Source organism: Tetrahymena thermophila (genome assembly GCF_000189635.1).
Source record: "Tetrahymena thermophila SB210 genomic scaffold scf_8254003, whole genome shotgun sequence".
NCBI lineage: Eukaryota > Ciliophora > Oligohymenophorea > Hymenostomatida > Tetrahymenidae > Tetrahymena > Tetrahymena thermophila.
The window spans coordinates 1-17302 of record NW_002476010.1 but is presented as its reverse complement, the minus strand read 5'-3'; the positions used below and the strand labels follow the sequence as shown (position 1 = coordinate 17302).

Sequence of the window (17302 nt, the reverse complement as noted above, 5' to 3'; positions counted from 1 at the left end):
ATATTCAAAAATATCACAAATCTAAAAAAAATAAAAATAATTTTTACTTTAGGTTAAGCGTCAAATCTTAGAGAATAGTACACATTCTTAAACCAAAACCTAAGCTTAATGGATACTCATCACCAATTTAATTTAGACTTTTTAAAATATTGATGAAAAAATATATTCATTAGTTATTGAAAATGAGAAAATGATGATAAAATATGAAATAGTAAAAATTAATTAATTAATTAATTAATTAATAATAGCAAAAGTTAAAAATAAAAAAATAAATGATTTAAATTAAAAAATAAAAAGAAATAAATAAAATAAAAAGCTAATAAATAAATTAAAAAAGATTGATATAACTGTTTTTACTCAAGATTAATTGTCAAAATTGAGAGATTAGTGCAATTTTCTAAAGCAGAACCTAAGACTTATACACTAGTTGCACCAAAGTTATTATGACTTTTTAAACATTGAAGAAATAATAATTTGTTAATTAGTTAGTTAGAAGGAAAAAATAAATGTGAAATTATAAAAAAGTTAAATTAAAAAGTAAATAAAGAAAGAAAGAAATAAATAAATAAATTAAAAAACAGCACAAATATAATAAAAATAAAAAGAAATAAATCAAATAAAAAGCTAATAAATAAATAAGTAAATTAAAAGAGTTAGTTATATTTTCTTCAATTCATTTTTTATATTCAAACAAAAATATCACAATCCAAAACAAAATAAACTGTTTTACCTAAGATTAAGTATCAGATTTTTGAGATTAACACATCTTCCTAAACCAGAACTTAAGTCTAATATGCCTTCATCACTAATTTAATTGTTACTTTTTAAATATTTAAGAAATTGTATCTAATTAATTAATTAGTTTGTTAGAAGGAAAAAGTGAAGATAGATGATAAAATGTGAAATAATAAGTTAATTAATTAACAAAAGCATAAGTTGAAAATCAAAAAAATGAGTTCAATTAAAAAAAACACAAAGATAATAAAAATGAAAATAAATAAATAAATAAATAAATAAGTAAATTAAAAGATTAAATTATTTTTTTTTTCAATTCAATATATTCAAAAATATCATAAACCAAATGAAACAAACTGTTTTTACGTTAGATTAAGTTTCAAATTTTAGAGATTAACACACTTTCCTAAACTAGAACCTAAGTCTGATGCACCTTAAGCACCAATTTTATTATACCTTTTTAAATATTGAAGAGATAGCATTAAATTAAAATAGTTATCTAGAAGGAAAAATTAAAGATAAATAAAATATGAGATAAATTTATTAATTCATAAAAGCAAAAGTTGAAAATGAGAAAATGGCTTATATTAAAAAACAAACAAACAAACAAATAATAAAGAAATTAATAAAAAAATACAAACAAAATAAAAAAGAAAATAAATAAAATAAAATAAAAAGCGAATAAATAAGTAAATTAAAGAGTTTATTTTTCAATTCCTTTTTAAATTCAAAAATATCACAATTTAAAACAAATTAACTATTTTTACTCAAGATCAAGTGTAAAATTTGAGAGATTAGAGCACTTTTTGAAACCAGAACCTAAGTCTGACGCACCTAAAGCACCAATTTAATTAAATCTTTTTAAATATTTAAGAAATTATATATAGTTAGTTAGTAAGTTATAAAAAATGAAGATAAAGTGTGAAATAGTAAGAAATAAATTAATCTATGAGTTAAATTTAGAAACAAACAAACAAAGTAATTAAAAAAAACACAAACATGATAATAAAAAAAAGAAAAAAAATTAGATAGAAACTAATAAATAAATAAATTGAAAGTGTTTGTTTTTATTTTTTAATTCATTTTCATATTCAAAAATATCATAAAACAAAACAATTAAACTGCTTTTACTAAAGATAAAGTGTCAAATTTGTGAGATTAATGCACTTTCCTAAACCAGAACTTAAGTCTGATGCACCTTAAGCACCAATTTAGTTGCTACTTTTTAAATATTAAAGAAATAATATATTGTTTATTTACTAGTTAGAAGGAAAAAATGAAAATAAAATGTCTAATAATAAAAAATAAATTAGTTAATAAAAGCAAAAGTTGAAAATCAAAAAATAAATAAAATTAAAAACAAAAAAAGAAAGAAATTATAAAAAAAAAACACACTAAGATAATAAAATATAAAAGAAAATAAATCAATTTAAAAGTTAATAAATAAATAAGTAAATTAAAAAAGTTAGTTATTTAGTTTTAAATTCATTTTATTTTAAAAAATATAACTATCTAAACCAAATAAACTGTTTTTACTAAAAATTAAGTGTCAAATTTGAGAGATTAATGCACTTTCCTAAACAAGAACCTAACTCTGATGCACCTTAAGCACCAATTTTAATATATCTATTTAAATATTGAAGAAAAAATATATTGTTAATTGTTTTTTATAATGAAAAAATATGATTTATAAATAAATAAGTTAATTAATTAGTAAAACAATATTTGAAAATGAAAAAATGAGTTAAATTAAAAAAGAAACAAACTAATAATAAATGAAAGCTGTTTAAAAAGAACATAAAGATAATAAAAATAAAAATTGAAAATAAATGAAAAAAGATACTTAAATAAGTAAAGTAAAAGAGTTAATTATTATTAATTAATTCATTTATTTTTATATTCAAAAATATCACAAACAGTTTTTACTATAGATGAAGTGTCAAATTTGATAGGTTAGTGCACATTCCTAAACAATAACCTAAGCCTGATGCACCTTAGGCACCAATTTTATTAAACCTTATTAAATATTGAAGAAATAATATATAGTTAATTAGTTATTTACAAAAAAAAAATAAAGATAAAATGTGAAATAATAAGAAATATATAAATAAATTAATTAATTTATAAAAGCAAAAGTTTAAAATCAAAAAAATGACTTAAATTAAAAAATAAATAAACAAACAAACAAATAAAGAAATTAGAAAAAAAACACAAGTAAAATAAAAAAAAGAAAATAAATCTAACAAAAAGTTAGTAAATAAGTCAATTTATTTTTATATAAATAAACATATCTCAATCAAAATCGAATAAACTGTTTTTACGTTAGATCAAGTGTCAAATTTGATAAATTAGTGCATTTTCCTAAAGAAGAACCTAAGTGAGATGCACCTATATCACCAATTTAATTGTTACTTTTTAAATATTTAAGAAAAAGTATATTGTTAATTAGTTTGTTAGAAGGAAAAAACGAAGATAAAATGTGAAATAGTAAGAAATAAATAAATAAATTAATTAATTAATTCATAAAAGCAAAAGTTGAAAATAAAAAATTGAGTTAAATTAAAAAGCAAACAAACAAGCATATAAATTAATAAAAAACACGAACAAAATAAAAAAAGAAAGAAAATAAATCAAATAAAAAGTTAATAAATAAAGAAATTATATTTTTTTTCAATTCATTTATTTTTTCAAAAAGATCACAATCTTAAAAAATAAATTGCTTTTACTTTAGATTAAGAGTCAAATTTTAGAGATTAGTGCACTTTTATAAACCAGAACCTAAGTCTAATGCACCTTGAGCACCAATTTTATTATACCTTTTTAAATATTTAAGAAATAGTTAGTATAGAGCTAAAATAGTTATGAAGAAGGAAAAAATGAAGATAAAATGTAAAATAATAAGAAATAAATTAATTAATTAATAAAAGCTAAAGTTGAAAATCAAAAAAATGACTTAAATTAAAAAATAAATAAACAAAAAAACAAAGAAATTAAAAATAAAGCACAAGCATAAAAAAAATAAATAAATAATAATTATTTTTCAAAACACTTTTTTATTCAAAAGTATTTCAATAAAAAACAAATAAATTGATTTTACCCAAGATTAAGTGTCAAATTTGAGAGATTAAGGCACTTTTCTAGGCTAAAACCTAAGTTTAATGCACCTTTATTACCAATTTAGTTGTTACTTTTTAAATATTTAAGAAATAAAATATAGTTAATTAGTTAGTTACAATAAAAAGTGAAATAATAAGAAATTAATTAATTAATTAATAATAAAAAAACACAAACAAAATAAAAAAAATAAATATTATAAAATAAAATGCTTAAATAAATTAAAAGAGTTTCTTATTTTTTTTTAATTCATTTTTGTACAAAAATATCATAATTCAAAACAAATAAACTGTTTTTACCCAAGATAAAGTGCCAAATTTGAGAGATTAGCACACCTTTCTAAACTAGAACCTAAGTCTGATGCACCTTTATCAGTAATTTAATTTTCTCTTTTTAAATATTGAAGAGGTGATATATTGTTAAAAAGTTATTTAGAAGGAAAAATGCTAAAAAATAAGAAATAAATTAATTAATTCATAAATAGAAATGATGAAAATGTAAAATGTGTTAAATTAAAAAGCAAACAAATAAAGTAAGAAATTAAAAAAAACACAAAGATAATAAAATAAAAAAGAAAATAAACCAAAATTAAAAGCTATTTAATAAATAAATAAATAAATAAATAAATAAATAAATAAATAAATAAATAAGTAAATTAAAAAAGTTAATTTTTTTTTTCAATACATTTTTATATTCGAAAATATCACTACAAAAGCAAATAAACTGTTTTTTACCCAAAATCAAGTGTCAAATTAGAGAGATTACCGCACTTTCCTAAACTAGAACTTAATTCTGATGCACCTTAAGCACCAATTTTATTGTTACTTTTTAAATATTAATACATAATAAATAATAAATAAGTAATTTAGAAGGAAAAAATGAAGATAAAATATGAAATAAATTAATTCATAATAACAAAAGCTGAAAATGAAAAAATGAGTTAAATTAAAAATAAAATAAAATAAATTAAAAACTCAAATATAATAAAAATAAATCAAATTAAAAGCTAATAAATAAGTAAATGAAAAGGGTTAATTATTTTTTTTATTTCATTTTTAAAATTTAAAAATATCACAACCTAAATAAAACAAATAAACTATTTTTACCCAAAATTAACTGTCAAATTTGAGAGATTCACGCACTTTCCTAAACCAGAACTTAAGTCTGATGCACCTTAAGCACCAATTTTATTGTTACTTTTTAAATATTGAATAAATAATATATTGTCAATTAATTATTTAGAAGGATAAAATTAAGATAAAATATGAAATAATAAATTCATAAAAACAGAAGTTTAAAATCTAAAAATGAGGTAAATAACAAGCAAACAATAAAAAAAAACACAAGAATAATAAATAAAAGAAAATAAATCAATTAAAAAGCTCATAAATAAATTAAAAGAATTATTTTTTTATTTCATTTTTATATTTAAAATATCACAATCTAAAATAAATAAATAAATAAATTGTTTTTACTTTAGATTAAGTGTTAAATTTGAGAGATTAATGCACTTTTCTAAACCTGAACCTACTTCTTATGCACCTTTATCACGAATTTAATTAAGTCTTTTTAAATATTGAAGAAATAAAATATAGTTAATTAGTTAGTTAGTTAGTTACAATTATAAAATTAAGATTAAATGTAATAATAAAAAATAAATTAATCAGTAGGATCAAAAGTTGTAAATCAAAAAATAAGTTAAATTAAAAAATAATCAAACAAAGAAATTAAAAATAAAAATACAATCATAATAAAAAAAGAAAATAAATAAATCAAATAAAAAGCTAACAAATAAATAAATTAAAATAATTAGTTAGTTTTTTCTATTCATTTTTATATTCAAAAATATCATAATCCAAAACAAATAAATAAATAAATAAACTGTTTTTACTATAAGTGAAGTGTCAAAATTGAGAGATTAACACACTTTCCTAAACCAGAACCTAAGTTTGATGCACCTTAAGCACCTATTTCGTTTTCACTTTTTAAATATTGAAGAAATTAATAATATAAAGTTAAATAATTAGTTAGAAGTAAAGAAATAAAGATAAAACAATAAATCAAATAAAAAGCTAATATATATTAAATATTATTTAAATTTCTTTTTATTTTCAAAAATATCACAATCCATTCAAAAAAAAATAAACAGTTTTTACTTAAGATCAAGTATCAAATTTGAAAGATTAGTGCAGTTAGATAATCCAAAACCTAAGTCTGAAGCACCTTTATTTTAAATTTATTACCTACTTTTATTATTGAAAAAATATAGTAAATTATTTAGCTGAAGCAAAATATAACAAAAAATTTTAAAAACAAAAATTAAATAAATAATGAATTTATTAATTTATTTTAAAAATTTAGTAAAAATAAATTTAATATATTAAAAAATAATTAATTTTCAATATTTTATAAATAACTTGAAGATTAAATAAAAAGACATGAATAATAATAAATGAATTATACCTCAGTTCAATATGCAGAGTCTAATGCGATTAAAGTGAAGATTTTAAAAACTTTTTAATAAAAAAAATAAATTGAAACATTATTAATAATAAAAAAAATATTTACTTCTTCTAGATTGTTAAAATATTTTATCTCCTCTATCATTTATTTTTTCTTTCTTTCTTTCTTTCAAAAATTATTGAATTGCAATTTATTAAAAATTTAATTAATTATATTTATATTCAAATATTAATTAACTTTTATCTCTTTAATTTTTTAATTTGGTCAAATAAAAAAAAGAATTATTATAATATATAGAAGAAATAACTATTATAGCTGTTCCTGCATTTATTTTTGCTAAATTAAAAATTTTCAATGTAAATTTTAAATAATAATAATGAATGAATCATATATTAAGCAATCAAAAGTTCTTTTTGTATGTGATTGTTTAATATTTGTAAGAAATGATAAATTAAATTTTTTTAAAAATTGATGAAATTATTAGCACATTAATTTTCTTAGTTATTTCAAAACTCTAGCTAGCTAGATATGTAATTAGCTAATTTTTTAGATATAATCTTAAAATAAAATAAAATAATTCATTTCCCTTTATTATACCTAAATTTATTTAAGTTGAAAATATCATAAAATATTAATTAGATCGTAAGTAATTTTGTGAGTGATTTAGTTACTATCTGATTTTTTTATTAAATTTAGAAAATGTATTCAGAGAAAGAGAGAAAGGAGAGTATTCTAAGTAGAAGAAAAAAGTTTTTTTAAGTGAAAGTTTATCATAAATAATCAATGTTAATTTTATAATAAAAATAATGAAAATCCTATAAATATGAAAGCAATTTGTAAAAATAAATATTTTTATTGGCTTAAAATCATAAATCAAACTATCTAATTTTTTAGTGAAAATTCTAAATGCAAAGAAGTAGGATATTAAAATATAAATGAAAAAATTTTTAAATAATTAATTAAAGCTTTAAAATATATTTTAAAATCAAAAGAATGAATTAAAATCAAATGTGTAATTTTTAACAAAAATAAATAGACAGAGACATATAATTTTTAATAAAACTAATTAGCACATTAATTTTCTTAGTTATTTCAAAACTCTAGCTAGCTAGATATGTAATTAGCTAATTTTTTAGATATAATCTTAAAATAAAATAATTCATTTCACTTTTATTATACCTAAATTTATTTAAGTTGAAAATATCATAAAATATTAATTAGATCGTAAGTAATTTTGTGAGTGATTTAGTTACTATCTGATTTTATTATTAAATTTAGAAAATTTATTCAGAGAAAGAGAGAAAGAAGAGTATTCTAAATAGAAGAAAAAAGTTTTTTTAAGTGAAAGTTTATCATAAATAATCAATGTTTATTTTAATATAAAAATAATGAAAATCCTATAAATAGTTAAGCAATTTGTAAAAATAAATATTTTTATTGGCTTAAAATCATAAATCAAACTAATTTTTTAGTGAAAATTTTAAATGCAAAGAAGTAGGATATTAAAATATAAATGAAAAAATTTTTAAATAATTAACTAAAGCTTTAAAATATATTTTAAAATCAAAAGAATGAATTAAAATCAAATGTGTAATTTTTAACAAAAATAAATAAATAGACAGACAGACATATAATTTTTAATAAAACTAAATCTGTTTTAATACATAAAAATTTTTTCATTGTTTTTTAATAGTTGAAGAAATGATTCTTTTATCAATTTCAGATGACTCATCAATATCTATTTTTTTTTAGAATTTCTAAAAAAATGACTGAACATATTTGGATTATAAATCTTATGAATTCAGGATATCTTACTGCTGTTCCAAGTAACTTTTGTTATTTGAAATACCTAAAAATATTTTTTAAAAATTTAACTTCAAAAATATTATGAAAAAAATTAAATACTTAATTTTTAATCTGTTTAATATTCAGAAGAATATCCTACTAGATGCATGACAGCTAACTATTCTTTGCTTAGAAGCATCATAATAGACTTCTTAATAAATAGGAAGTCTTTATATAAATCTAAAATACTAAGTTATTTATAAATTTATTGCTCTATTTTATTTTTATGAGACTAAAATTCAAATGTTTCAACTTTCTCTTTTTTCTTTTTGTTCCACAAATCTGAAAATTTTGGACATTTAAATTAAGGTCTTTTTAATAAAATAAAATATTTAAGTTAAATCTTGTTTAACCAAAGAAATCATCATAAATAAAAAAATTACCTTTTCGAGAAAATAAACTTTTTAGCTTTTTCAAAGATTTTTGCATCTTAAATATTTCTTAATTTTTAAACTAAATGTTCATAGTTTTTATCAGAACTGACTTTGATATTTAGATTTTAATTTATTATATTATTACTTAAATTGCTAATTTCATTACAATTTTCTAACTATGAATTTTTAAACTTAGAAAGTTAAGTTTGTCTGGATTAATTATCTTTCTGCTCTCCAAGAGAAATCCTTTACATTAGATTCGTTTACTTGCTAAAAATTGAGTTAGATTATTGGTTTGATTGTTCACGATCTGTGGTAAAAAATTAATCATTATTTTTACTATTTTCTGTGATTTGTATTTAGTCTTTTTCGTTAGTAACTACAAAATCATTTGATTGACTCTTTTCTATATGAATTTTAAACTTAGACAAAAATGAAGGTACAAATAAATTTTGAGATCTCTCTTTTTCAAATTTTTCTTATTCATCAGTGAGTTCTTCTGTATTTTGTCTAATTAATTAACTTTAAGGTTTTTCTTCAATTAATTTACTTGATTGAAGTAATTTTTAATATGTGTCTTAGTACATATTAGATAAAAATACAAAGAAAAACTCTTTAAGTATCTCTTTCTGGGAAAAAGATCTAAAGATGAAACCAAAAGTTAGAAGTAAAGCATATACTGAATTCACTTAAGCTAAAATTTCAGGAATTGTTGAGAATTAAATTGAGATTTACTAAACAACTTAATCCATTTATAACTCAACCTCTACTAAAGCATCATTTTCTTATTAAATAGAAATATTATTTTACAAATTGTAGTTTATTGGGCTAGAATATTGAGATTATTATTAAATGATAAGCCCTTAACTTATTTAAGTAACTTACTATTAAGCATAGACTGTACTCAAAACTAATTAGCCTGAATATGAATAAAGTAGCTTAGTGAAATAATTTACTTAATTTTACTACGAAGTAGTATTGTACTGAGAAGTGTATAGCTTCAGATTTAAACCTGCTTATTCGCTATTCACAAAATCATTTATTTCATCTTAGCTGGCACAATTATCTGGTACAGTCGTTTTGAAGTCGTTAATAGTAGGACAAGCAAAGATTAGCAAATAAATTTTAGTTTAAACATTTTATTTTCCATTTTACATTAATGTATAATTTAAAACATTTGAATAATCTATACAGCTATAGTCTTAAAGATCGCTATTAGAGCACTTAGTGATATTAAGTTAAATAGTTGTTGTATTCTCGCCATAGTAAAAAAAGTAAGCTACTGGAACTAGATAAGTTTTATTCATTTGTTTTTAGTATGCATCTAAAGTTATTTACTTTGTATACTAAAAGTGAAACGCTAATAGATCATCTTAAAGAGAAACCTCTGTTGTTTCATCTGTTATGAATATTTGAGATCTAAACTTTGGATCAATTTTGCTATTAAACAATAAAAGCATCAAATAGACTAGATAGCTAAGAACAATCGCTACGATGGAAAATGACATTAACATTCCTAATAAAGTACCTTTTTTTACTTATTACTTACCTAAGTAAAAACTAAATGGCAAAGCAAAGAAATCTATTCTTTTGATGAAATTCATTTATTTATTTATCTTCCTATTTTTGTAAAACTTCTACTTTGTTTAGATGAAAAGTAATTTATTTAGTATTTCTCTTTTATTAATCTTTTTTTATAAAAATTAATTATCTTGAAATTCATTAAAATTAATTAATTTTTAATATAAGTAGAACATTTAATAAAAGCATAAAATAAATTCACTAAAATAACTATTTATTTATTTGTTTGTTTTCATACTTAGAATCTATTTGGATAAACTGTAAGCTAAATTATTATTTATTCTAATCTCAAAAAATATAAAATTTCATTTTATTTATTTATATATTTACTGTCTGATTTTTTTTAAATGGATTTTATTTATGTTTGTTTTAATATAATGTTGTTTCTCCTATTGTTATTTACTGGAAAAATTACTGATGACTATTAGCTAATTTGAATCTATTTTTTAAAATTGCATAGTGCTATATTTATTTAATTGCTACTAAACTAATGAGGATTTATAGTATATTTATTTATTTGTGATTTGTTTATTTAGTATGAGTAGATTTAAATATAAAATTGAAGTTGAATTTATTTAGAATATAATAAATAATAGTTTTAAGAAAATGTATTTAATATTAATGATATTATTTTAGAGTAAAAACAACAAACATTTAAGTTAATAAGCAAGAGAAAATAAGAATAGTTAAATAGCTAGCAATTATTAAAAAATTATTTATTCACTTTGAAGAGTTATAAAATGTATTTTGTAAGCTTTTAAGATTTTTTAATGCGTCTGTAGGGTTTCTAGCGTTGGCATTTTTTAAAATTTAGTTATCGTGCAACCTTAAATAGGGGTTGCAGTTCTTTTCTTCTAATAAAGATGAAGGTAAAATATGTGTTTTCTTTTCTATAGCTTGCTTGGCCAACTATATTTTTAAGTTTATTACTGGATTACCTGGATCCAAGCTCTTAGCAAATAAAAGATCTTCAAGTTATCCGTCTTTAGAGGGGAAAAGCAAAGTTTCATTGGGGAAAGATTTCAATTTGAAAATAGTTTCTAACATTTATTTATGTCCATTAGGTTAGATATCTCCAATAGAGCTAATTTAAAAAATAAAATTAGTATCAATTATTTAAGTATTAATCAATTAAAAGCAATTATTTCATTAACAAAATAAGTTTATTTATCAATTAAAAGCAATTATTTAAGTATTAATCAATTAAAAGCAATTATTTCATTAACAAAATAAGTTTTTTTATCAATTAAAAAAGAAATTAATTAATTATTAATCAATTAAAAGCAATTATTTCATTAATAAAATGAGTTTTTTTATCAATTAAAAGCAATTATTTCATTAACAAAATTAGTTCATCAATTGAAAGTAATTACTTTGTTATTAAAATTAGTTTATTTATCAATTAAAAACAATTATTTTATGAGTAAAATTAGTTGATAAATTGAAACAATTATTTTATTAATAAAATTAGTTTATTTATTTATCAATTAAAAAAAATAATTATTTTATTAGCAAAATGATTTCAAAATTTATTAGTATCAATCGATAAATTCAATCAATTTATCTTTGATTTATTCATATTAATTCAAATAGTTATTGTTATTTATTTATTCTTTAATACAGTGTTAACTAATAACTTTTGCATGAATTTTTATTGCTTGTAATACTTGTATTCATTTTTATGACTTATAATATAATTTATTGATGGACTTTAGTATTAAATTTGGTTACCTTATTAATAGTGTTTCACCAGTGAAGATAATAGGAAGTTTAGTAGAATTCTCATTACATTGAGTGATAGCTATTGTAAAGGAGTCGGAAGAGTGACCAGGAGTGTACAAGTAGCAGACAGCTAACTCACCGATATTAAATGGTTTTATATCATAAGCTATTTAATTGTGGAAAGTGATATTTTCTCCTTGGTTACCAGCAACGATCTTGACGCCATCGTTATAGGTTAAAAATTTATGAGTATCTTTATTCATGTGAAAGTTGTGGGTGCATAAAACGTGAGTTAACTTGCATTTCAATTGAGATTCCATAATTTTGACATGTTCAACAGCAACATCGAATCTACCTGGATCTACGCAAACTAAAGAATTGGTTTCATCGTCTTTAATGATATATCCTATTTATTTATTTGTTTGAATTATTTCATATTTATTTTTGGAATGATCTATTATGATAATATTTGCTACAAAAAAATCAGCTAATTACCACAGTATCCCTCTTCTTATTTGAAAATGTAAATATTCTTTAGTAAAGTATGGTTTAATGCAGAATATGGATTCACCATATTCGAAAAATTGAAACGCTACTTGAAACTAGTGCTATTTTTTGCCTAATTCAAAAAAATTCTAAATTGTCTAATCATAATTGAACAAAGATAATTTTATTTTAATCAAATTCTATTTAAATTTAACAATTTATTAATTTATGTATAAACAAACAAGCGCTATTTTAATCGATATCTATCTATCTGTTTCTTAATTATTCCAAAAGCAAATCATATTCCATCTATTTAAAGAAATATCTTTAATTCTAATTTATTTCTAAATAAAATCTGTTTGCTCCACAAACTCACAACTAAAATGTTAATATATATGTTAAAATGGTTTTTATTCTAATTTTATTATTTAAGTTTCTTTTTAACGATTTCTTTTTTCATAAGTAAAACAAACTTGAATTATTCCATTTATTTTTTTAGATTTTCTCCAAATTAAGCTTTAAATTTACAATATTATTTATCTTTATTAATTCAAATAATAAAAAATTATTTTTTAAAAATTTCTAGGTCGTAAATTCAAGATTTTATTAGGTTAATTTCTATATTTTAGATATTATTTTTTATTATTTATTTAATTACAATTTATCTACATTTTTATTACTAACAGAGATATACATTTTTTTATCATTTTCAATAACATGAATGAACAAATTAAATGTTAAAATAAAAAAATATAAAAGGTCATTTTAATAATTAAATTCTTATTATAAGAAATCATTTATTATTATTTATTTCTTTGAATCTATGTAATTGGCATAGATATATATTTATAAATATCATTTCAACAATTTTAATTAATTAATTAGTTGGTTGATTGGTTTAAATTAATACACAATTAACAATTTTAAAATTTAACTTTTTTACAAATAAATATAAATATAAAATATTTTAATTAATAAATATGAAATTTGAAATATTTTTTTAAATTATTATTATCTTAGCTGCTTTATATATTTTATGTTTAACATATTAAAATAATGTAAAACTTCATTATTAGATCTCATTTCTGATCTTTAATTTTCTGAGATTGCTGATTTTTATTCTCTCAAATTATGATAATAAAATTTTCAATTTTTAGATAATAATTAATGAGCATATAGAGTAGAGAACATACTAATCCTAAATATATATTGAATTAGTTCAAAACCTTGTTGTATGAAGTCCATTTCTTAATTCCTTTTCGTAATTTTCATTTTCAAATAAATCTTTTATAGAAGACTATCTTTATTAAATGTCTTTCATAACTTTATCCTAAATGTTTTTCGATTCTTTTTAATCAACAAAAACAAAATAAGTAAATTTATTAATAAATAAGTAAGTAAGTAAACAAACATATAAATAATTAATAAAATAAATAAATAAAAATGATTAATTGTTTATAAAATTACTTCTGTCTTAAAGCCTTTTTTTTAAAATTTCCATTTGGTTATCGATATCAGATTTGACTATTTGATCTTTTTAGATGGCATCTTGCTCAAATCTATTTAAAATATTGTTGAAATCTTGCTTAATGACTCTTTGCTTTTTTTAATTTTGCATGGTTATGAACATAGAAAATCTCTTTGCCCTTTCAATTTTTTTCTATTGGATTGAATATTCATTGATGCTGTTTAGGGTAGTTGATCCAGATTTTTCATTTGTTTTACTGTTTGAATTGACTAGACTTTTGCTTTGTTTCTGTTTTTATTTAATGACAAATAAACATTGAATATAAATTTTGTTAATTTTACAAGTGTTGCTTGATTTTCTTTGTCTTTTTATCTCACTCTTTAGCTACTCTATAAAGCCAAATAAATAAATAAATTAATGAGTTATTTTTTAAAAATTATTAATTTTTACGTCTTCTAATAGCTAATTTAAGTTTTAACTTGGTTTTTTAACTTAGCTTTTTGTAGTTTCTTAATTGTTATTTGTATTTTATTTTATCACTCCTAAGATAGTTCTTTCTTCTTAGTTCGGTTTGTTGTTTGAAGGGATTGAGGGGGAAGGACGGAAGAAAAGGTCTTGTACTTCACTTTATGAAGTTTGCTTTGGGATGACATTTTAATTTTCAAATTAGCTGAATTTTATGCTGTTTAAGAATTGTCTCTCTAGATTTTTATTGAAAAGAGCTTTGCCATGCTCGATTAATTTAGATTTATTGCAAGAGTTTTTTTCTTCGTTGCCGGCATTGATATCTATTCTGGAATTATGAGAGGTATTTGTGAGGCTAAAATCAGGATTTAAATCAGAGATATTCAAGTCACATTGTAAAAAGTTGTTAGGATTCAATGTAAATCTTAGTCTGTTTCTGTTTGCAAGGCAACTGTCTTCTTCAAGAAAACTTTCTTTCATGTAGCTGCTTTAGTTGTTTTAAAATGAGCTTTGAAAATCCTAAATATTTTTAATTAAGCTTGGACTTTATTTGGTCAAAGATGAGCATCTGCTAGAATGAATAGATTTTCTCGAAGATTAATTCAAAGCCACAAGACTACTTGGAGAAGTATCTGTTTGCTTAAATTAATTCAATTTCAAATCTTGCAACTATTCATTTTTCTAAAGGGAATTTTAATTTTATTTTTCCAGTTTTCTTTATTTGCTACTGCTGCTTTTAATTAAATCTGCTATTATTTTTTGGCTGGTTTTATTTTACAATAACCCATTTGTCTGCTAAGATGGTTTTGGAGAAAAAAAATCGCTCACTTAAACATTTTCTATCTTTGATTTTGATGCACAATTAGGAATTTAGTTTTTATTTGACTTGAGTTGAATATCTGAAGATTATTCATTGTAAGATGAATATTATTAACTTTTTTGATCTGTATTGAGAGAACTTTCAGTTTAAAATTTATTAATAGTGAGTTTATTCTTCTAGATATTATTCTATTTTTTCTTTTTTTAGCTATAATTTGGAGTATCTGATTAATTCTAATACTTGCTCTAAGTCTTTTAAGCTGAATTCTCATCTGAGCTGTAAATAACCCTCAAAGATTCTATGCTGCTGAGCGTTATTTGTATCTTCTCAAGAAAATATATTTTAATATGATCTTAAATGGAGTCGTAATACTCCACACATTTCGCATAGAGATTCACTATTTCATTAATTATCTCCTTAGTTAAATATTTTTTGCTTATCTACTCCTCAAGTTGTAGCAATCTAATAAAAAAAGATTAATCTAATTGTTTTAGTAGCTTTTTTCTTTTGATCATTGGTGACTCACTAGATGAGTTATACTTGGAAACCTCAGAATCAACATGTGATAGCATACTTTAATTATTATATTAAACGTTCAAACCACAATTACCTTATCCTATTATCTAGTTATTATTCCCTTAGCTATTCTTATTATACATTACTGGTGGCAGTAAAGTATCTGTCATTTTCCTTTACTATAATCAAAAAAGATGCTTTATATTTTTATTTATTTATTTATTAATTTATTTGTTTTTTTGTTTCTTTCTTTCTTTGTTTATTAATTTGTTATTTATTAACTTTTTGATTTTAGAAAGAAAAAAGATTAATTTCTCAATATAATTTGTGATGATTCTCAAAATTATATCTATTTATTTATCAATCAATTTCGCTTAACCAAAGGTAATAAATAAATTCATATCCAACTTTACCATTTTAACATTTTAACGTTATTAAACAAATCTTTTTAAGAAAAACATTCCAACTATTTTTAAATTTTGAAATTCTTAAAAGCAACAAAAAATTTTTAAATCTATTTTTTTGTTATTTTGATTATCAGAAACTGATTTTAATTAATAAAATAAATGAGAAAAAAACTAACTAAATAAATGAATAATATATTTCATTTTTTATTTTAAACTTATTATTCATTTATTCTAAAAATAAAAGCAATAAAAAATATTGATTTCAAAAAATATTCTTTTTATATTTATTTATTTAATTTAAAAAATTTTTTAAATGTTAAAATAATATTTTTATTCTAATCAAAAAATAAGTTAATTTAAAGCTTGTAATTACTTAAATAGTCATATATATTAATTTAATCTTTTTAGTCAACTTCTAATTTTATTAATTAATTAAACAATTTTCATTTTTCTAGAATATTTAGAGAACATTTTTTTATATAAAATAAGATAAGCATTTTAAAATTTATAATACCACATTAATAAAAAATTACATAAATTCTTGATATGAAATAAGCTTATAAAAGCCAAATTCAACATTTACGACTTTTAAATTGATTAATTTACTCTAAATATTATTGAATAAAAATCAAATTTGTATTATTGAATGAATAAATGATAATTTAAAAAACAATTATTTTATGATTTAAAAAATATAAAATGAAAAAAACGATAATAAGATAAATTAAAAATTTGAGAAAAAAAAAAACAAAAATAAACATTATAAACAAAAAAGTTAAAATAAAAAGTAAAACTTGATTTCTCCCTGAGGTTTTATTTAAATCATGGCATCTAATTAATCAAGATAAATAAAAAAAAGGATAAAAATATGGTTGATGAATAATATTTAAGATTAAAATATAACTGGCATATAAAGTTTGGCATTTATATAATTTAATAAGATGTAATATAACACTAAAAGTTTCAAATTGTTTGATCGTTTTTGGAGAAACAATAGAGTTTGCTTAAGAGCATTTAATTTTTTATTTTTTATTAATAATTTATTTACTTACAAAAATATGAATGATATTTATAAATATAAAATCTATTTATATTTATATTTTAGGTTTAAATTTTTTTCAAAATATTATATAATAAAATATATAATATTATTCAAACATTTTATATTTATTCATCCTTTTTTCAATACTTATTTATCATTAGAAATTAAAGACAACTAATCTTTTTGATTTACGACACTTGCTTATTACTTTGAATATTTATGATTTATTCATTGAGTTATAACTTTTATAATAAATTTGTGTAA

At 19.6% G+C, this 17302-nt stretch overlaps 4 protein-coding genes across 4 annotated transcripts in view; all 4 read right to left on the bottom strand. All coding sequences in view use genetic code 6, as the record gives it.

The window, feature by feature from the left end:
- The window catches only part of TTHERM_01468310 (kinase domain protein), a gene marked incomplete at both ends in the record, with an annotated part of 9024 nt that extends 2568 nt beyond the window's left edge, over positions 1-6456 (bottom strand). Inside the window, 19 exons of the mRNA XM_001026646.3 lie at positions 48-137; positions 358-447; positions 731-820; positions 1102-1191; positions 1503-1592; positions 1867-1956; positions 2272-2361; positions 2662-2751; positions 3057-3146; positions 3462-3551; positions 3833-3922; positions 4149-4238; positions 4584-4673; positions 4956-5045; positions 5325-5414; positions 5741-5830; positions 6006-6092; positions 6313-6362; positions 6418-6456. Coding sequence (XP_001026646.3) covers positions 48-137; positions 358-447; positions 731-820; positions 1102-1191; positions 1503-1592; positions 1867-1956; positions 2272-2361; positions 2662-2751; positions 3057-3146; positions 3462-3551; positions 3833-3922; positions 4149-4238; positions 4584-4673; positions 4956-5045; positions 5325-5414; positions 5741-5830; positions 6006-6092; positions 6313-6362; positions 6418-6456 — 1616 coding nt within the window. The remainder of the gene's footprint in view (positions 1-47; positions 138-357; positions 448-730; positions 821-1101; positions 1192-1502; positions 1593-1866; positions 1957-2271; positions 2362-2661; positions 2752-3056; positions 3147-3461; positions 3552-3832; positions 3923-4148; positions 4239-4583; positions 4674-4955; positions 5046-5324; positions 5415-5740; positions 5831-6005; positions 6093-6312; positions 6363-6417) is intronic.
- Positions 6457-7988: 1532 nt separating this feature from the next.
- Positions 7989-10045, bottom strand: TTHERM_01467290 (AMP-binding enzyme family protein; the record flags this gene model as incomplete). The annotated part of the gene is made up of 3 exons (XM_001026643.2): positions 7989-8161; positions 8218-8468; positions 8541-10045. 3 exons carry the CDS (start codon positions 10043-10045, stop codon positions 7989-7991), a joined length of 1929 nt encoding a protein of 642 aa, XP_001026643.2.
- Positions 10046-10712: 667 nt separating this feature from the next.
- On the bottom strand, positions 10713-12513 carry TTHERM_01467280 (hydroxyacylglutathione hydrolase). The gene is made up of 3 exons (XM_001026642.3): positions 12330-12513; positions 11844-12240; positions 10713-11196 (listed from the first exon to the last, which is right to left on the bottom strand). Exons 1-3 carry the CDS (start codon positions 12484-12486, stop codon positions 10833-10835), a joined length of 918 nt encoding a protein of 305 aa, XP_001026642.2. The 5' UTR covers positions 12487-12513; the 3' UTR covers positions 10713-10832.
- Positions 12514-13539: 1026 nt separating this feature from the next.
- On the bottom strand, positions 13540-15759 carry TTHERM_01467270 (hypothetical protein; the record flags this gene model as incomplete). Its single annotated transcript, XM_001026641.2, has 4 exons — positions 13540-13667; positions 13788-14076; positions 14130-14177; positions 14239-15759. 4 exons carry the CDS (start codon positions 15757-15759, stop codon positions 13540-13542), a joined length of 1986 nt encoding a protein of 661 aa, XP_001026641.2.
- Between the last annotated feature and the right edge of the window lie 1543 nt (positions 15760-17302).